We start from the raw sequence: 22,025 nt of genomic DNA on the forward strand, positions 1-22,025 counted from the left end.
TGTGTTGTGGAGGAAAATAAAGTGAATAACACAGATATTATCAAAACAGTTGCAGTTTCCTTAAAAAACAATCTAATGTGGATGACATAAGGTTATACTTGTCTAAGCTAAAAAGCCCTTGTATGCACCCAAAACACACACAGTATATGGATAACAACCTGTGATGTATAGTGCACCTCTGATCCACTTAGGGAGACACTACAGTTCCAAACCTACGGTAAAAATATAGGAAGTTGCAGCCCAGCTTGTCACAGAACCTTAAAAATCTGTGCTTCAAGACTGCCATGTGAGTGGGAACGTGGAGTCTGAAGCCAGTACTGGAAACAATGGCACAGATTGTGAGTTCCTTGAAAATTTTGTGTTCTCCTGCTTAGCCTTCCCTGGTGACTCGTATGTAGCCATAATAAAGTTCCAGTTCCAACTCTGTTAAATCTCTTTTTGTGGGGGAGGGGGAGAAAAACACCTTAATGCACTATATTTTCCCTTTCTTCTGGTTGCTCGGGGTGGTGGTGGTGGTGGGGGAAAGTGTGAGGGGGGGGGGGGGGGGGGAGGTTTGCGGCCTCCCGTTGCAGATTGTTTTGTTCCAATGTGCACCACAATTTACAGTTGGCTGTCTCTGTTCCCCAATGGTTCCTGGAATAGCCTATTCAGCACAATGAATGAGGCCTCCAGACATACACACGGAGTGCAAATGGTGTTCCTTCTTATCCCTTTCTGCCATTTCACTGGCGGTACCATTATTTATTGTAAGTCAAACTGTAGCAACTAACAGATCCCTCACTTTGTTGTGCTGTAAGTGGGCAATGACAATGACATGTCTATTTAAGTAAAATCTATAAATTGTTAGATAAAATAAAGGAGGTGAAAGATTATTTACAACCTGTACTGAAACAAGACTGAAGTCATGAGTTGAAGCACATGAAAATGAAGCAGTGCTTGAGAAGGGAGTGAGATAAGGCTGTAGCCTATCCTAGATTTTATTCAATCTATACATTGAGCAAGAAGTGAAGGAAATCAAGGAGAAATTTGGAAAAGGAAAAACTTTGAGGTTTGCTAATGACATTCTAATTCTGTCACAGGCATCAAAAGACCTAATTCTGTCACAGGCGCCAAAAGACTTAGAGGAGCAATTGAGTGGAATGGATAGTGTCTTGAAAAGAGGTTACAAAATGAATATTAAGAAAAATAAAATCAGGTTAATGGAATATAGTTGAATTAAATCCGGTGATGTTGAAGGAATTAGATTAGGGAATGAAACAATGAAAGTAATTTGAGTAGCAAAACAATTGACAATCCCCAAATTAGAGGGGATATGAAATGATGGGTGTCATTAGCAGAAAAGCATTCCTGAGAAAGGGGAATTTGTTAACACACAACATTTATGTAAGTGTTAAGAAGTCCTCTCTGGAGGTATTTGTCAGGAGTGTAACCTTGTATCGAGGTGAGACATGGATAATAAGCAGTTTAGACAAGAAAAGCAGCTTTTGAAATGTGATGCTACAGTGGAATGCTGAAAATCAGATGGGTAGGTCACGTAACCAATGAGGTGGTCATGAATTGAACAGGGGAAAAAAGAAATTTATGGCAAGACTTGACTAAAAGAAAGGATTGGATGATAGGACATATCCTGAGGCATCAAGGCTTCATTCTGTATTGATGGGAACTGTCAGGGAGGGGGTTAAAAGTGTAGAAGACTAAGGCTTGAATACATTTAACAGGTGGAAATGGATGTAGGCTGCAGTAGCTTTGCTGAAATGAAGAGTCTTTCACTTGGTAGGCTGCATGAAACTGCTCTTTGAACTGAAGACCTCACCAACATTATAGAGAGAAAATGGATTTTTGATTGCTTTCATAGTGCAAAAAATATTTGTGTGTACTGTTTTTAAGAAACTGTGCAACTGATAACTACAAGGAACCATACACGTCCCACAGATACTTTAGCTCAATACCTGTTTTCATTCCTTACTATGATACACTAATCTTTTCTCTCATGTTGTCAGATGAAAACACAATACTGCAACCATTCACATATTCTATTCTTCCCACCATGCATTTCACAGGATTATACACCTCCATCACAAGGTGTACTTATATCCATTTACAAGGCATGAACAATTTGCATGTACTACTTTTGGGTACCATGTGATACTCTCTGGCAGCAGAAAACATGTTTTAGTACCCAAAGGCTGGTTTTCCAGATATACTTACATCACAAACACTTTCTTTAAACTGAACTAATCAAATATGGTACATTAGAAGCTAGGATGCCCAATAGAACATAAAAGCAATAATGCCAATTTCAGTTTACAGAAAGCATGTGTAATGTAAATACAACTGGAAAAGAAGCCTAAAGTAATGCACCCACACACTTAAAAGCTGCAGGCATTAGCAGTGTATTGTCATCTGCAAGAGTGCGCCACAACAGGGTAATACTGTGAACTTGCGATGGAGCCCGCCATGGGCGAGTGCCTGTTTAAACCCTGCCACGCTACTCTCATGCTCAGTTATCATGTCATTACTGCTTGCATACATTTGCCATATTGTGTTCAGTGTATCTTACGGTGACTGGGATACATGCCACAGTCTAATAAAATTGAACTAACGCCGTGGCCCATGACCAGCAAAAAATTGTTTGTATTACTCTTCACCTATGCAACAAAAGCATCCATATAATTTTGAGTCTTTTTCTAAAATAGTTACTTGTCTTCTGATTTTAGACAGTGTCACAGACTGTCCTTAAGTTGTACATACAAACTGACCATGCCTTATAAACTGACAGAAATCCACTAAATTAAAACACATAAGGGGAAGAATAATAATTCTGCCTGCATACAGCATTTTGTAGTTTCCACAGATATTTGTAATGGTCACAGTCAAGTCTAAGCTGCAGTGTTTACATTTAGCTTTCATTTTATTCAAACATATTAAACCAAATATCTTCAATGGTTGCTTTACATTTTCTAACCTTTGTCTTCGCCTATACCTCTTCCCTTTCTCTGCTCAAAATTACTACCAGCTACAAGAACTGTCATTGTCATCTACCAACACTAGCCCCCCTATCTGTTCCTGCTGCACTTTTATTTTTTTTCCCAAAATTTTCTTTTGTATTTTCTTGTAGATTACTCATTTGCCTTTGTGCGTTTAAGCAGTCTGAAGCAGTTCTTAAAAGCTGTGTGCTCATGACAAACCTACTCTATTTTTTACCTGAACATGTTTTGGCATTCTGTACCATCATCAATGGGTTCTGTTTATCAAAATACTGTAAAAGTGAGCATATTTTAGGTTGTAACTGATGTAACAAAATGAGGCCTAAAGATAGTTCCTGTGTGTTTTTGTTCTTACCTTGATTTTACATTATACAGCTTTGCAGTACCATCTGTATGTTGTCCTGCAGTGATAGCATCACAATTTACAATGTTATCGGGCCACTTGCTGGCACACAAGCAAGCTAGCTTCAGATTCATGCCCCACAGATTGAACAGAACACCCATAAGCAAACAGAATTAGACACAGGAGCTAAATACAATAAAACAAATAGGAGTGGAAAATGGTTACAAGACCCATATGATAGAGAAGTTAAACCAGCAAATCTGTAAACAGTAAAGGACAAACACACCACACACACATACAAAACCATACACAACACAGAACAACACAACACACAAACAGTGACTACATGCAAGGCACAACAGTGCAACAACACATGCACAAAACAAAATGGCACATACTCATCTACAATAACAAAATTGTTCACAGAATAGGCAACATATTCAAGAAAGAGGGACTTCAGATAGGGTATAGGACAGACAACACAACACAGCACATAAAAAACTTGGGACAAAGGAAACACCCACATGTAAATTCAACAGATCAGGAATACATGAATCACATGCAACACTTGCCAGTCAGTATACATCAAACATGCAAGAATTTTAAAACAAGATACTCAGAATAACTCAGAGCCCTCAAAGGTAAAAGCATCTTTAGCACATTTGCTGACCACCTGATAGCCCATAACCACCAACCAACTACAATAGCAACAGATTTAAAAGTTCTGAAATCCAGCCACAGCCTGTACCACAAATTAACAATAGAAGAACTTACACATACAGAAAGCAAACAAGTTTTAAATGAATACACACTTTAAAGGAAATGTACAGAATAAGCAACACAAACAGCTAAAGGATCTTAGACAGACAGACAGACAGACAGACACACACACACACACACACACACACACACACACACACACACAGAGAGAGAGAGAGAGAGAGAGAGAGAGAGAGAGACAGAGAGAGAGACAGAGACAGAGACAGACAGAGAGAGAGAAGCAAACAAAATTCAAATTTGGCGCCAAACTTGCTCAGGATGAAATGAACGCCGACAGGGTTAGGACACACAACAACATCGTTTGCACCATGTTTTGCTAAGTGAAAAGCCATTTGTTAAAAAAAAAATTATAGAAAATGCATTTAATATTTGTGTGCAATGCTGTCAGAATGTGAAAGGAGGAGGACCTGTCACAACGAAATATGAGTAATAACAAACATATACATAAGACATTTTGCCACACCAAAATCATGTTTTTAAAAATCAAGGGAGGTGTAAACTCGCTGATAAAATTCACATTTACATTGTTTAGTTTGCAGATGACAAGCTATCAGTGCAGGGCACCATACAGATGGTACTGAAAAACCTAGTAATGTAAAATCAAGGTAAGAAAAAACAAACAAAAACTGTTTTTAAGCCTCATTTCATTAGATCAGTTGCAACCTACAGTGAACAAAACTCACTGAGGGTGGCACAGAGATGTTGAAGCATGTTTGGGTAATGAGAAAAAAGAAACAGTATTTTGGATAAAAGGCAGAAGCTATATCCAATAACTACTCTACTTTCACAGGGAGCTACTTGCCTGTTTTGTGTCATCATATTGTTGCTGTAAAAAGCATACATCTGTAGCATTTGTTCTCACATTGCCAAACCTCTGCAACTTTTTCTTGTTATGAAACATTACTTTATCTCTGTCTGTGTTCTGTACAATACCATGCAAATTATTTCTTATGTGACTGAACTGACCCATTATCAAAAGTGCAATGAACCAAATTTAGCTCACAGTAAATTGAAATGAATTGCAGGACGACTGAAGAAGCACTGTGTTAATTTCGGACTCTTAAAGAAGACCTAAGGCTTAATGCTAGGCTCTTATCAGAATGTACCATACAACTGAAAAGAATGTAGTGGGTACTGGATATCTAAAAAAATAGATACAAAGAAAATTATATATAAAAACAAAGATGAGGTGACTTACCGAACAAAAGCGCTGGCAGGTCGATAGACACACAAACAAACACAAACATACACACAAAATTCAAGCTTTCGCAACAAACTGTTGCCTCATCAGGAAAGAGGAAAGGAGAGGGGAAGACGAAAGGAAGTGGGTTTTAAAGGAGAGGGTAATGAGTCATTCCAATCCCGGGAGCGGAAAGACTTACCTTAGGGGAAAAAAAGGACAGGTATACACTCGCACACACGCACATATCCATCCACACATACAGACACAAGCAGACATATTTAAAGACAAAGAGTTTGGGCAGAGATGTCAGTCGAGGCAGAAGTGTAGAGGCAAAGAAGTTGTTGAAAGACAGGTGAGGTATGAGTGGCGGCAACTTGAAATTAGCGGAGATTGAGGCCTGGCGGATGACGAGAAGAGAGGATATACTGAAGGGCAAGTTCCCATCTCCGGAGTTCGGATAGGTTGGTGTTGGTGGGAAGTATCCAGATAACCCGGACGGTGTAACACTGTGCCAAGATGTGCTGGCCGTGCACCAAGGCATGTTTAGCCACAGGGTGATCCTCATTACCAACAAACACTGTCTGCCTGTGTCCATTCATGCGAATGGACAGTTTGTTGCTGGTCATTCCCACATAGAATGCGTCACAGTGTAGGCAGGTCAGTTGGTAAATCACGTGGGTGCTTTCACACGTGGCACTGCCTTTGATCGTGTACACCTTCCGGGTTACAGGACTGGAGTAGGTGGTGGTGGGAGGGTGCATGGGACAGGTTTTGCATCGGGGGCGAAAATGTAGACCAGTGTGTCTAATTATATAATTTTTTGAACATTCAAAGGTAAACAAGGAATGCCAAATTAAGAAACACTCTAAATTATTGTTGTCTATACATCTTCATGATTGCACATCCTTTCTGTTTATGTTACCTTGGTACATCCATTTAAGAAAGTTTTGAATCACGTCTCCTACTCTTTCTTTTCCATCCATTTCCCAATCTAACCATAAAAAAGACAAATAAGCTCATTTAGTTGTAAAACTCTTGTTACTAGAAATAAACTGTTTTGGTACCAATAATTATCATACACCTTTAACAACATGAACATTGCACCCTTGTTTTTGTAAACAAAAGGAAGAAAATACCACAGTTGGACAACTCATTTACTTTGTGCAATGTGATGCTCACAGGGCCCTGACCCACTGAGCGGTGATGAGCCGGCTCGAATCTTCAGCAAGGACATCAGTGAAGAGTCACGTCGCGAGTTGGTGATGCAAGCCTACGAACACCTGAAGAGGTCATTCGAGCGCTTCAAGAAACCAGACGGAGAGAAGTCGTTCCCAGCCAAAACGTGCAGGGACCTCTTCCTCGCACATCCAGATAAGCCTAGTGGTTAGTTTCAGATGAACCTGTATTGTATTATCTATGTCAGCACTTATAACTAGTTTACAAGATTGATCTGATTACCTCGATCTGTGCAGATGAAAGTGTTACGGTCTCCTGACTGAAGACTGGTTTGATGGATGCAGTTCTATTAGTAAAAAAAAAGGGGGGGGGGGGGTCAGTAAAGTATGTTTGACAAGCAAGACTGTAAATATGATTGTCTTCAACACAAACACACAAACCAATGTGGGTATTAGTATGCTGCGAAAAACTGCAGACACCGAAAGTACACTTTAAAAATTGCAACACTTTTGTAATACTAGAAGTGTGCTCAAGTGCACTTAGAGATGAGCCACAATGATATTTAAAATGTTTGTTGTCAGAAACATTTATCAGTAATTTTCAAATATGTTATCTGTACGATGTATACTAATAATATCAATACTTAGTCCTATGAGTGAAAAAAAAATATCACTTACTTTGTGAAGCAAAAGAAATGAAGATTGACATTCTTATTGGCTATCAACATCTCACTCATTATTAGTCATCTCGTTTTCCTTGATTTATCATGCTTTTACCAATAGCTACACATCACGTAAAAACTGCCAATACTGTAAGTGCACTTTAATCCACATAATTGTGAGGTAAATTCACCTAAATAAATATCAGTTTCACTGTTTGTAAATGCAGACTAAACTCGTGACATAAGAGAATGAGAGGATATTCCAAAATATCACACAGTGTGCACGCACTGTAGCTTAGGTGCTTTTGTAGACCAATTTGGGGTTGTTTCCTAGCTCTGTAGATCTCAAGTGTCTCATATCAAGTTGTTTTAAAGAGGATCACTTTGACATTAGTGACTCTCCATGTTCAGCAAGACCTTCGGGGTTTTATGAAGATCGTGTAAAAGACTCTCACACAACTAGTGCAACTAGCGGTTGTATATGTTACTACTGACTGTTGCTGCTGCTTGTCAGACAGTGATGTGTCAGTCCAGTATATGTTTCATTGCAGTTCAGTATTATTAGTGCCGTCATTCTTGTGTAAAATGCCTTATTCAGCCTGGGAGAGGATAGCTATAGTTCAGGTCTATATTCGTTTACCATCATTTGAAGAAACGTGTCAAGTGTTTATGGAAAAACTTCTGAGTGCCAGTTCCCCAGTGAAAAGTAGTATTGCTTCAAAGTGGCGTACAAGAGGCTCAGTTTCAAATGCAGAACAAAACGGGCAACATTCCATTAGGACTCTAATAGGTCACTGCTGGTACTGAAATGAAGATTACTGCCTGTCGAAAAAAATCTGTATGTGAGTTATCCCAACAATATGTTGTTAACTACGTGTCTTCTTGTAAAATGCTTCTCAAAATAAAATTGAAACAAAACTGCATTACACCTGTGTAATGACTGAAGTAGACAAAGAAACCAAAACAAATTGATTATTGTAACTGGCTTCTTGAAAATGTCCTCGGTGGACAGACAGACTAAATGTCATATTTCACATCACATGAGGTAAAACAAATTGATTATTGAAACTGGCTTCTTGAAAATGTCCTCGGTGGACAGACAGACTAAATGTCATATTTTACATCAGATGAGGTATGGTATCATTTATTCGGTCAGTTCATAGTACATCAAGTGTTGGCTGGTGACGAATCCTCACGAGATATTTTTGCATCCATTTCACGATGAGAAAATTAATCCACTTCATGATGAGAAAATTGGTGCTTGGTGTTCCAATTCTAGTAATTATATACAGGAACCAATATTTTTTGACTGGACTGTAAATATTCAAGTTTGCCTCACAATTTTTGAAAAATCTATACACAATTACCTGACATCAAAAAATGAAACAGCTTCTTCTAACCTGTAGGGGCAATGTTTCATGCATGAAACATTTTACTGAATCACATTTATGCAACTTTCACAAATGAACAAGTGTCTGCAGTGGACAGTACTTCCAAATTCTCTGGAGTTGTCTACTTGTTAGTTTTCCCTTTGGGGCTACTTAAAAGAGAGAGTTTACATACCTGATCTCCATTATATTGATGGAGTGAATTTGAATGTTCCACAAGAAGTCAACACAACTCATAACAGCATTTTGGGTCAGACAACTCTCAATGTATCAGTCAAGCACAGAAGTGCACTGATGCCCAAAGTGATCATTTTGAACATCTTTTGTTGCAGTAATGTTAATAACTGCATCATTTAAATTCCATATCATTCATAATATTTCATTCCAGTGTGCCCTACCAATTCTGCAGCAGTTACATTATGGGTTTGGTTTTATGGTGCTCACCATGTATTAGGAATTGAATTATTGAATTGGTGCATAAGATCATACTATTTTTCATAAGTTTAATAAACACACCATAACACAGACTTTAGTCATCTATTCTACTTCACTTAACTTTCTGATTCTGTGACCGTAGAAATGATGTGGTTTTGAGGCAAAGGACTCAACGAGACATGTTTGGAGCATATTTTCGTCCAGAAAGGAAGTTCCTTGAAGGTTCTTTGATATCGAGCAGAAAAGGTGAAAATCTGAGGGCACAATGATCAGATGGATAAAGTGTGTGTGGAATGACTTCCCAACTCCTGTACAGTGTTTTTTGACAGTCTAGCAGAAGGCGAGTGGGAATTATTGGTGTGGTAGTATCACTTCATGCATCCTTCCTGGTCATTCTTCTGGAATTGCATATGCAAGATATCTCAGTTGTTGACAGTAAATGTCAGCACTGATGGTTTCATCTCATGGAAGAAATTCGTAGTACCCCACACCATCATTGTGCCACCAGATGCAAAACGTTATCTTTTATGGGCGTGTGCAGGTCTTTGTACATGGAGTTGCTGTTTGTTTGAGCTCATCCATTCCTTCCTTTTCATTATGTTAGCATACATACACCATTTCTCATAACCAGTAATGATACAGAATTGGAATGGTCAGTGTTGTTAATGAGCCAATTGATGACGAGCGAGCAGAGGTGCGCATATGGCCACCTGCTGATTTTTGTGATTTTGGCTTAGAGCATGCAGTATCCATAAACCTTATTTTTGAACCTACCCCACTGCATGTAAATGTCACACAATGGTGAAAGGATCATGTAACTTCACTCGGGCTTGTACACAACCTTTTACCATGACTCGTCTGCAAAAGTGGTTCTGTTGTGCACAGTTGCATTCACGCCCTATATTGAGTAAATAGCCAGCCTAAGTACAGCAGTGAATGAATTCAAGTATTTGTCTTAATCACGATCATTCACAAATGATTTACACCAACAACAGTTTAGAGTGAAAATGTTTTTATTTTACTAACTCACATCCACAAAACAAATTGATGGCCACGTGATACTGTGTCGGCGGCTCTTAGCCGCACCGACCTTACCACACCAACAGACCATTATCAATAGACCACCATGTTTGTCCCCTATCCTCTGTCCTCTGTCCGGTCATGTGACACTACATTAGTCAACTATATTATTTCTAAACGTGGCCATCATCCATTTACAATATTACAATATTAAAATACGTAAAACTAAATTCCTTATATTATTTTGTAGACAATCATCAGATTATTTACATATTTAAGGGCACTCCACTTTTTGGCAGTTTCACCCCTCTTCTTTTGTTTAATCACTTCTTTGCCTAAAAGGTGTGGCATACAAAATACTCATTTTGCTCTACATATATCGAAAACTGAACAGTACCTTCACAATAAAAGACAATAACTTATTATGCAGAGGTTCTCAAACATCCTTACAACTTAATTTTTATATAAAACATGTTCTTTAATGTCCAAAATGTTATCCCTGCTACTGTGCTTTAAATTCGAGTTTTGAACTGTTTTGAAGAGCTCTTATGCTTATGGAGTACTCCTATTTCAGTGATCAGATACCCAGCAAATCCAATTATTAGTAAGACAAGCACACTTTACATTATTAACATATGTAGCAAGTTATGCACTGAGACATAGGCAATTATGTAACTTAGTAATTCATGTGAAACTGTTATATGCTGCCTCCTCTCTTTATCAAGAAGGTGACTCCATAAATATATTGACTTGTGCTTGCTATACCCCAACTGTTCCTCCACAGTAAACATTACCACATCCAGCAAATTAGTTATACTATTACAGTATCCCTTGTAACCTCACAATCACAGTTCATCACTTTTGCCAGTTGTCGAGAACATTGACGTGGATCCACTCCAGGATTGAATAAGGCATTTTACTCAAGCACAACTGCACTGAAGTATATTCTACACTTACACGTCACCATCTGAACAGCAGCTACAACAGTCAGTAGTAACTCATGCATCTGCTAGTTGCACTAGTTGTGTGAGAGTCTTTCACAAATAGTGCTGGGTAATGGTTTTATTATGGATTTGATTTTGCGTTGCTCACTTTCTATAACATCTAATAATGAGGCATTACTTTCTATATTACTGTGAGTCAAAAGCACCACACCAATGTTAGGTGATAACCTTGAATGGTAATTTACAATAACCAAACATGTATATTAATATTAAACTCTGCCAGTTAAGCATTATGTTTAAACATAACCTGCACATGAACCACAAGAACCTAATGGGCAACCTCAAAAGTACCAAGTATATGAAGTGGAGCTTAAAGACTTGCTTGTAGATAAGGATGATTACCATAAACTGTGACCTGCTCATAAGACATCACGTATCCAAAATCATAGCAAATGATGCAAAAGAAAATCATCCACCAAATGTGACAAATTGACGTAGATGCGGAATGGGAACAAAGAAGCATTTAATATTGTTCAGCAAGAAGGTTGTTATTAGATTAAGCTTCTGTGATTGTCTTTGTCTCATGTTAATGTATACCTTGACCTATTGCACATCCCTCGAAGGTTCTCCTTTTTGATGGGATCTACAAAACACAACAAATGAATGAGTGAGTTACTGTTGCTGCTGTCTTTGTCAGTCAGAAGACTGGATTCATGCAGCCCACCAAGCTGGTAAATTCTGTGCAAGCTTCATCTCTGGAGAGCCACTGCAACCTGCACCTGTTTGAAAAGCTTCTATTCTCTTCTTGTCTAAACTGTTTATTGTTCAAGTTTCACTTCTGTAGATGGCTACATTCCAGGCAGGTACATTCAGAAAAGATTTCCTAACATTTAAATGTATATTTGATAATTACAAATTTTTGTTATATCTGTAATGTTTGACTCTTTGATCACATTTCACCATTGTATGCACAGCTATCCTGGCTGCATACGGACAAGAACGGAGATTTCTGTAACGTCAGTCTTCTCTGTTGTCTTGTCATTGAACACTGTCCCTTGTATCTCACCTCGACTGGAACGCTCTTGTCTGAATGACACAGCAGAAACACCGACTCCCATCAGAGCAAAATCCTTTCTGCTGCACACCATCTTTGAGCCACTTCTGTGAAGTCCTTCTCAGTAATGGGAACCTGATTCTGAAATAACCCCTTGCATTATATTAGATAACTACATGACCTCTCCAAATTCAGAAGATGGATGGTAACTGACATATCTACTAAAGCAACAATAATGATTACCATCATCACTGTATGCACTCATTACCCCTGTACATTCTTCTTTCCAATGAGATTCCCCAGTATCCTTAGCTGTTGCACTCTCCTCAAATTTCACTTCCCCAGAACTCATTATATCAGGAAACATCTATTTTGTACACCCAAAAATTCTTTGTATACCTGCCACTATCATTATAGTTATTATTATTATTGTTATTGTTATTAGTGGCAGGAGCAGCAGTGGTAGAAGTAATGCCAGTATTAACTTTATTAGTTAATACCAGTATTACTTACTCACATAGTCACTGCAGACACTCAAATTATTTTAATACCATCTCTTATTTTAAAATTGTTATTTCTTAGGTAACTATGATGTAAAAAAGGTACTGTATGTGTGACACCATGGTCCAATGTAAGAGAGGGCTTGAGGGCCCTAAACAGATCAGGCTAAATAAATAAATATTCTCTTTCTAAGAAATGCCCTGAGGAAGGCTGTTGAAATTTGGCCGAAACGTCAGTTTTAGTTTATTACTGTTGTTAGTTTTTAGCAATGATGCGGCATAATACCCACAAGAATTGTAATCACTAAGACACCAGCCGCGGAAGCCTACATTCTTATATCAATGCTTTGCTTCTTATTGCTAGGTAACATTTTATGTTCTTTCTACATTGACTATCATCAGTTATTTCACAGCCCAAATAACAAACCTCATCCACCACTGATAGCGTTTCACTTCCTCATCTAATTCCCTCGGCATCAGGTTTGTAATTCAACTTTATTCCATGATCTGCATTTTACTTTTGTTGACATTCATCTTATAACCTTTTTTCCAGACACTATACATTCTGTTCAACTGATCTTCCAAGCCCTTTGCCATCTCAGACTGTCACCACCAACCTCATAGCTTGTATTTCTTCTCTCAGAACTGTAATTCCTTTTCTGAATTTCTTCTTGGTTTCATTGACTGTTGACAATTATACAGACTGAGTAATGAGATGCATAGATTACAACTGTGTCTCACTGCCTTCTCAACTATTGCTTCCCTTTCATAACATGTTTGACAGATGCCTGAAAATGGAGGATGAAGCACCTGAAAACAATGGCCTTCAATAAAAGATACTGTAGCAGAGGTGAATTTTATTTACTATAAGTATACAAATTCCATAGTGGTCTATGAAAAATACTTTATGAGCTTTACATCTGCCTTGCAAAATTTTCGTAATGAAATTTGCAGCATCAGTTGATTAGCAATTTCCACATGTGACAGTTTTTTGTATAAGCTAAACATTGCTTTCACACCCTGTCAGAACAAATGCTAACACTGTGTCCTGTCCTCCACAGGTGACTACTGGATAGATCCTAATGAGGGTGACGTGAGAGATGCCATCTTAGTGTACTGCAACGCCGACACGAAAGCGACGTGTGTCAAACCGAGCCCGGAGAAGACGCCAGAGGTGTCGTACATAGGACACGAACAGGAGGTGTGGCTCAGTGAGATCGAGGGAGGCATAAAGGTAAATATTTGATGTATTATATAATATGTGGATTTTCAGCAGTACTGGTATAAGTACTGTATATAGAATTTTGAGTGTAAGAAGAAATAATGAAGTTCTTAAAAATAGAGAACCAGAAGCTGATAAAATGTAAGAGGCTGTTTCAAAACTTACATTAATATCAACAATATTAGGAACAGGATAGACACTTTTAGTTGCAGATACAGCCTGGCCATTTGGAGGGAAGGTGGAGAGATAGGATGATACGGATGGTGGTGGGAGGGAGAAGAGCGCTGTCTAGTGTAGTATGCAGGAACTAGATTGAGGCAAGAGAAGAATACAGGTGCAGCCTGGGAGGTTTTGGGGTTGGTGGTGGTGGTGGGGGGGGGGGGGGGGGGGTCTTAGACAGTGGGAAAGGAGAGGAGCAGGGAAGGGAAAGGACGGATAGATGATTGGTAGAGGGCAACATATAATGATAATGAGGGGACATGAATAAGGAGGAGGTGAAAGGGTAGATGGTGTGGGGACAATATGTTTCTGTAGGTTGAGACTGGGATAATTTCTGGAGTGGAGAATGTGTTTTAAGGATAATTCCCGTCTGCGCAGTTCAGAAAAGGTGGTGGTGCAGGGGAAGCTTCAGATGGTTTGACTTGTGAAGCAGCTATTGAAATCAAGTGAGTTATGTTCAGCAGCATATTGTGCCACAGGGTGGTCTGCGATGCTCTCAGCCACAGTTCAATGGTGGCGGTGATTGGTAGTGATACTGATATAAAAAGCTGTGCAGTGATTGCATCAGAGGTGCTGCATGACATGGCTGCTTTCACAGGTGGCCCAGCTTCTGATAGGGCAGAATAAGCCTATGATATTACTGGAGAAGGAAGTGCTGGATGGGTGGATTGGGCAGGTCTTGCACCTGGGTCTTCCAATGGGAAATGATCCTTGTGATAAGGTGTTGGGATTGGGAGTGGTATAGGAATGGGTTAGGTTTTTGTGGAGGCTCAGTGGGTGATGGAACACCACTTTAGGAGGAGTGGAAAGGATCTTTGATAGAATGTCTCGTTTCACGGCATGATGATAGGTAATCAAATCCCTCACAAAATATGTGATTCAAATGTTACTGTCTGGGGTGGTATTGGGTGACAAAGAAGGCACTCCTTTTTAGCTGGTTCTTGGGGTTAGTGGGAGGATTAAGGGGGGGATGTGGGGAATCTTTTTGCAGACTAGGTCTGGGGGATAGTGGCTGTCTGTGAAGGGCTTTGTGAGATGCCTAGCATACTGGACAAGGAAGTTCTTATGACTATGCATATGCTGTCCTCAGCTATGGGACGAATATTTTGGTTTGGAAGGATGGTAGCACACCTTCCTGGACTTTGGTCTCCTCCTCTCTGATAGCTCCATACACACATCTGTTCACATTAAACCCACCAAAACCAACAGTACCTGCATTTCAACAGCTGCCATCCCTTCCACCCAAAAAATCCTTCCCATCCAGCCTGTCCATCTGGAGACAGCGTATCTGCAACAGCAATAATTCCCTGGCCCATATCATGCCCTTCACATACAGGCACTGTGCCCCAGACCTAGTCAGCAAACAGATTTCCCGTGCCATATCCCCGCACCACCCCCTAGTCACCCAATATTTGGGATAACCCAATCACATCCTACATCAGGGCTTTGGTTATTAACTATCATCATGCCCTGAAATGAAGGACATCCTACCCAAGATCCTTCCCACCACTACTAAAGTGTTGTTCCATCACCCACTCAAACTCCACAGCATCTTGGTCCACCCCTATGCCAGGGCCAGTCCCAATCCCTTTGCCACATGAATGATGTCCCTGCAGCAACACAGCCTCTCCAATCCACCCACAGAACACTTCCCATACCAGTCCTGTCAGCAGCTTATCGTACATCAGACGCCAGGACAGTTGTGAAAGCACCCTTGTCACATACCAGCTCTGTTGCAATCACAGTGAAGTTTCTTTTTTTTTAAATTGGTATAACTGCCACCCAACTGTCCACCAGAGTGAACTTTCACCCCCAAAATGTGACTAAGGGCAAAGTGGACCACCCCAAGACATTTTCTGCTCCTAAAATTATTCCGGCATCAACCCCACACCGTCCAGCAACCAGTTTCCACCCCTTCTGTCCTATCATGTCCTCTCAATTCATGCCTTCTCACACTCATCAGTCTTTTCCTCTCTCTGCTTCTCTCTTATCCTGCTCCCTGTTCCCATATCCCCCCCCCCCTCTCTTCCCTCTCCCACAGCCTCCTGATGCTGCTTGTGACAGTGCAGTGCTGCTGCATTCTACAGTAATCCCTTCACGCTCTGCCAGAAAGCGCTCTTCTCCCCCCACCCCCCCCCCACCCCCCCCGGCTTCCTCTCCCCCACCCATACCTTGCTATCACCCCCCCCCCCTCCAACCCCACAGTTGCAGTCTGGCCATAGCAACTGGAGACAGTGGTCATATGTGCATGAGGTGTGCCTGCTTGTGTGAATGTGTGTATTTTCATTTCCTTTCTGAAGAAGGCACTGACTGAATTATTAGTGTGTAACAGTCTTTACATTGTGCCTGTCTGCAACTCAACATGTCCCCTTTGTGGGACATAGCAGTCCAGCCTTTTCATAATTGTTGATCCACCACTGCATATGTTAGACTGTGATTACAGTGTTAATTTAAATTGATTAGCATAGGACATTTTAAGTCTGAATTTTCACTCCTTCTTATAATAGAAAGTCCCTCCAAAGTCTCTCCTAGAAGTATAACATAAAAGCTCTCAAATTGATCTCTATATTGCCTCTAAACATGTAAAACATCTTTTCTCAGTATTTTAATTACAACTGAAGTCACATTTCTTCTTGAAATAGGTGGAATAGAAAATCAACAAATTTGCTCAACAGTGAAAACATGTTTCTAATTTTTCACTTATTCCACATCAATGCCCCATCCGCAACTGGCAGATGGATCACAATCAACAATGTCACGTTCCCTCTTTTTCTGAGACACTGCGTGGATGTTTGGTTTTTAAACCAGGACATTGGCACAAAGTCTGGCAATCAGGAACTTTACACCATAACCTCTCTTCCCCTTGCCGACCAAATACTGGCAGTGAAAATCTTTTCCACCAACAGGATTTGAACTGTCTTACTCCCGGGTTCAGCGCCACTGCACAAGCGTGCGTTAGCAATCTCAGCCATGGAGGCGAGCTACTTAGAACTTGTTGATGGAGCATTAACATATTTCTTTTTCCTTTTTTGTAAATGTGTATTATATATTTGTGTCTTATCATCTGTTCTACATCCCTCAATGTGCCCTCAGTATGAATTTAACCCTTTTAGTGCCAAATACGATCTGATCGTGATCCAGATTTTCGGCGAAAAATGCCAGTAACGATCTGATCGTGATGCCTTTCTCATTCATTTTTTCCGCGCTTGAAGGCAAAGTTGTTAGTATTTCCTAGCGAATGAGAAAGGCATCACGATCAGATCGTTACTGGCATTTTTTGCCGAAAATCTGGATCACGATCAGATCGCATTTGGCACTAAAAGGGTTAAGGAACAAAAAGTATACATAGTGTGAACCAGGTGGGAGCACAGTTTAATCAGCTGCACAAATGGCCATTGCAGATGACATACAAGGCGGACAGCAACCAGCTGGGATTCCTGCAGCTGTTGTCGGTGGAGGCGCAGCAGAACATCACCTACCACTGTCTCAACTCGGTCGCGTACTTCGACTCGGCCAAGAGGACCTACCGCAAGGGCCTCAAGCTGCTCGCCTGGAACGACATAGAGATCACCCCACGAGGCAACCAGAGGGTGCGCTACGAGGTCACCGACGACGACTGTCGGGTAAGTCTGTGGGAACTGTCACTTCGCATGCCTTGTGCTCATGCTACCCAGTTGTCTCTACTCATTTTGTGTACCTGTATTGCTGTCACTCTGGAATTGTGTCTTTTTTAAAATTTGTAAATTTATTAATTGTTTTCCTTTGGCATTGCCTTATATAAGTATGATCCATTCTTTGCCCCTGCCTCTTCAAAATGGCATAAAAACAACTTTTTTAAATTGCTTGATCAGGCAGTTTACTTTATTCTGCATTGCTGAAATAGTATTACAAAACTTCCTCTTCTACTTCTTTGTACTGCAATCAAATACAGGTTAGTGAAATATGGGACTGTGCTTTTTTTAACCCTTTATTTGGCACACATAGAAATATTGTGAAGAAATATTGTGACGTATTGGTCATGTGAACAATTTTACACGCCTCCCTTCATCCTTCACCAGGATTTAAACCAGCGTACTCCACATCAAGTGTCACTGCCCGGTAATATGTTAGCAACCTCAGCTTCAGATGCAGATCATGGAGTCAAGAATACCAGAAAATTGATCAGTTGACGGATACACAAACCATAGAATAACATCTGGTTGGAACAATGTGCATATTTTATCTGGGGTTGTGTGATGCAAAACTGCCTGTAAAAACCGAAGACAAATGTATAAAACAGCTATATAAGACTAGCACTGTTGTGTGGCTGTGAAGTTAAGGCATCAATACAGAAGCTCTGTAAAGCAGAAATATGCATGAGACAATGGATGGGAGTCACATTCAAAGACAAAATGTGCAATGGATTGGTACGAAGTTGTGTTAAAATTGTCCCCATAGAAAAACTCTCAGAATTCTGGCTCGGGTGGTACGGACATATAAAATGAAGATGTGATTGTGCCATTAAAATATGGCTTTCCATGCTTACAAAGAGGAGAGGGATATGAAAATCTCAAACCAACTGGTTGATGAGTATCCAAAGTAATGTAAAGAAAAATCTGACTCCAAGTAATGGGAAAATTCAAGGAGAAAGAAAGAAAGCCATTTGATAAGGAAATGGTCAGTAACTTACTATCAGTGGATAAAGTTGTCGTTATGGTCTTCAGTCTGAAGATTGATTTGATGCAGCTCCCCACACTGCTTTATCCTCTGCAGGCCCCTCTACAATTTTAACCCCCCCTCCCCCCCTTCCACTTCACTCCATTACCAAATTGAAACTTCTTTGATACTCAGAATGTGTCTTGTCATCCAATCCCTTCTTGTACTTAAATCCTACTAAGGCCTCCGATTTTTTTTCTAATTAACTACTCACCCAAAATCGATGAAACTGGCGTTACTTCTTGACGTAATCGCCCTGCAGACGTACACATTTTTCACAATGCTGACACCATGATTCGATGGCAGCAGCGAAGGCTTCTTTAGGAGTCTGTTTTGACCACTGGAAAATCGCTGAGGCAATAGCAGCATGGCTGGTGAATGTGCGGCCACAGAGAGTGTGTTTCGTTGTCGGAAAAAGCCAAAAGTCACTAGAAGCCAGGTCAGGTGAGTAGGGAGCATGAGGAATCACTTCAAAGTTGTTATCACGAAGAAACTGTTGCGTAATGTTAGCTCGATGTGCGGGTGCGTTGTCTTGGTGAAACAGCACACGCGCAGCCCTTCCCGGACATTTTTGTTGCAGTGCAGGGAGGAATTTGTTCTTCAAAACATTTTCGTAGGATGCACCTGTTACCATAGTGCCCTTTGGAATGCCCTCGCTGTCCCAGAACATGGACACCATCTTTTTTCAGCACTGGCGGTTACCCGAAATTTTTTTGGTGGCGGTGAATCTGTGTGCTTCCATTGAGCTGACTGGTGCTTTGTTTCTGGATTGAAAAATGGCATCTATGTCTCATCCATTGTCACAACCAATGAAAAGAAAATCCCATTCGTACTGTCGTTGCGTGTCAACATTGCTCGGCAACATGCCACACGGGCAGCCGTGTGGTCGTCCGTCAGCATTCGTGACACCCACCTGGATGGCACTTTTCGCATTTTCAGGTCGTCATGCAGGATTGTGTGCACATAACCCACAGAAATGCCAACTCTGGAGGCGATCTGTTCAACAGTCATTCGGCGATCCCCCAAAACAATTCTCTCCACTTTCTCGATCGTGTCGTCAGACTGGCTCGTGCGAGCCCGAGGTTGTTTCGGTTTGTTGTCACACGATGTTCTGCCTTCATTAAACTGTCCACCCACGAACGCACTTTCGATACATCCATAACTCCATCACCACATGTCTCCTTCAACTGTCGATGAATTTCAGTTGGTTTCACACCATGCAAATTCAGAAAACGAATGATTGCACGCTGTTCAAGTAAGGAAAACATTGCCATTTTAAGTATTTAAAACAGTTCTCATTCTCGCCGCTGGCGGTAAAATTCCATCTGCCTTACGGTGCTGCCATCTCTGGGACGTATTGACAATGAACACGGCCTCATTTTAAAACAATGCGCATGTTTCTATCTCTTTCCACTCCGGAGAAAAAAAATCGGAGGCCTTAAAACTTGAATGCACCTTGTACCTTGCAACCATAACTTATTACACTGATACTGTGCAGCATGTGATGTGTAGTGTGATTGTATCTGTTGTATGAGGAAGTGTAATTTTGTTTTTGCAGTTCAAGAGACCCGAGTGGGCCCAGACGGTGATCAGCTATTCGACAGACAAGCCAGTGAGACTGCCCATCACGGATATCGGCCTCCGTGACATCGGCCAGCCGGACCAGAAGTTCTGGATCGAAGTTGGCAATGTGTGTTTCATCTGAGCGGCCGAACAGACATTTCCATCACCTGATGTGCGACTGCATATATTGTTTCCTAACAGCTGAGCTGGAACCTGCCAGAAATGATTTGTACACTAATGTCCTGTAACATTCGCAACTTACGAGCACTCCCAATAAATGACCACAGATTGTATTATTGGTGTTCCATATATTTCAGTATAGCAGCACTGCTGTGACACTGTTGGCATTCTGAATAGTTCATATTGTTCAGTGACGGCATTCTGTCAGAAGTGATACTTTGTGATAGTAACTTTTGATGTCATTTTCTGTTGACAATGGGGGGAATTACAAATTGTATGGCATTACAAATTATTATGTTGTAAATTGATTGGATAACTAAATGTTTCCCTTTTTTTCTAAGTGTGATAATAAATATTAAATACAGAAATATGAACAATAGTTCACAAAATATTTTTCAACATGTCTGAGAATCTCTACACCATTTGACATTTGTGGTTATTGCAGTGCATTGAAAAGGACTGTTTTCAAGTAGAATAAAGAAAAGTATGGATTTGTAATTAACAGGGAATTTTTTTAGTTCCTCTTCTTTATTGTAGCTTTAATTAAAAAATAATATTATACAGAAAATTGTACATCTGTAAGAAGGATGCTGAGAATCTATGGTGCTAAATGTCAGAAAAAAACAAATTTTGATTTTGTTCCTGTATATTTATATATCTTTTAATATCTTGATATATCTGAGGTGATCTGCAATCCATTTAACATTTTATGTTAAAACAATTGTTATTTTCTGTATTGTCTGGTTGCAACACTCAAAAACCTGCAGAAGTTATATAATTAATGGTTCTTTTAATCACAAATTTGCATTAATTTTTTTGTGTATAATTATATCAAATTCACACTGTAACTACCCAACTTTTTCCAATAATTTTGTATCAAACTTGAGTATTAATCAGTAATATTTGCAGGAAATAACGACAATAAGCAGGTAATGTGTATCATAAAGACTCCCTTTGTGTGATGGTAACATGTATGTTTGCATTGTGTCAAATGCGATGTTGCCTGGGTATTAACTGTTTTAACTTAAGTGTATTGACGTGTTCACATGTGCCATAATGAGAAACATATCACTGCCATGTTACCAGTAATTCGACATTACTGAGTACTGAAATATTTATATATTTTCTGTGCCATTTTCCATTCCATTTTTGTACTTTAATAAAAAAATATGTAAAATCACTGCAAATATTTTTGCAAATTTCTGATTACATGTAAATAAAAATAAAGAACAAACACTGTGTAATTTCAATTGTATTCTAATCCTGTTGAAGTAAATAAGGGTGATTATAATTGAAGCTCCATAGAAAATACACATGACATCAATTTTGAATGGAATATTGTTGAAGAAGAGGGGAAATGTTAAGAAGGGGAGGGGGGGGGGGGGGAGGACTAATGAAAATATTCCAACTAGATCGCACTGTCAACATCATAATGTAAATGGGTTAGGCTACAAATGACAGATGAATTGCCATACGATGGCTATGGTTTGAGTTGCACATTACTCTGATTGTACTGTACAGTGTGCATGACTGCACAAGTTTGGCAGTCAAGAATTGTGGCACCGTTATTTAGATAAGCCCATCCATTGAGGCAAGGTCATACCACATCAGATTGGGAAAATTAGTTTCTAGTTGTCGTGAGGCCACAAATCGCATAAAAAACAACGATACTGGT

At 39.9% G+C, this 22,025-nt stretch overlaps 1 protein-coding gene across 2 annotated transcripts in view; it reads left to right on the forward strand.

Moving 5' to 3' along the window:
• LOC126428086 (collagen alpha-1(I) chain-like) overlaps positions 1 to 21,594 on the forward strand; it is a 260,714-nt gene extending 239,120 nt beyond the window's left edge. For both annotated transcript variants that reach the window (XM_050089976.1, XM_050089977.1), the window contains 4 exons: positions 6,475 to 6,676; positions 13,533 to 13,705; positions 17,314 to 17,535; positions 20,166 to 21,594. In XM_050089976.1, coding sequence (XP_049945933.1) covers positions 6,475 to 6,676; positions 13,533 to 13,705; positions 17,314 to 17,535; positions 20,166 to 20,312 — 744 coding nt within the window. In that variant the 3' untranslated portion in view covers positions 20,313 to 21,594. The remainder of the gene's footprint in view (positions 1 to 6,474; positions 6,677 to 13,532; positions 13,706 to 17,313; positions 17,536 to 20,165) is intronic.
• Positions 21,595 to 22,025: the final 431 nt, after the last annotated feature.

The sequence above is a fragment of the Schistocerca serialis genome, chromosome 12 (genome assembly GCF_023864345.2).
Source record: "Schistocerca serialis cubense isolate TAMUIC-IGC-003099 chromosome 12, iqSchSeri2.2, whole genome shotgun sequence".
Classification (NCBI taxonomy): Eukaryota; Metazoa; Arthropoda; class Insecta; order Orthoptera; family Acrididae; genus Schistocerca; species Schistocerca serialis.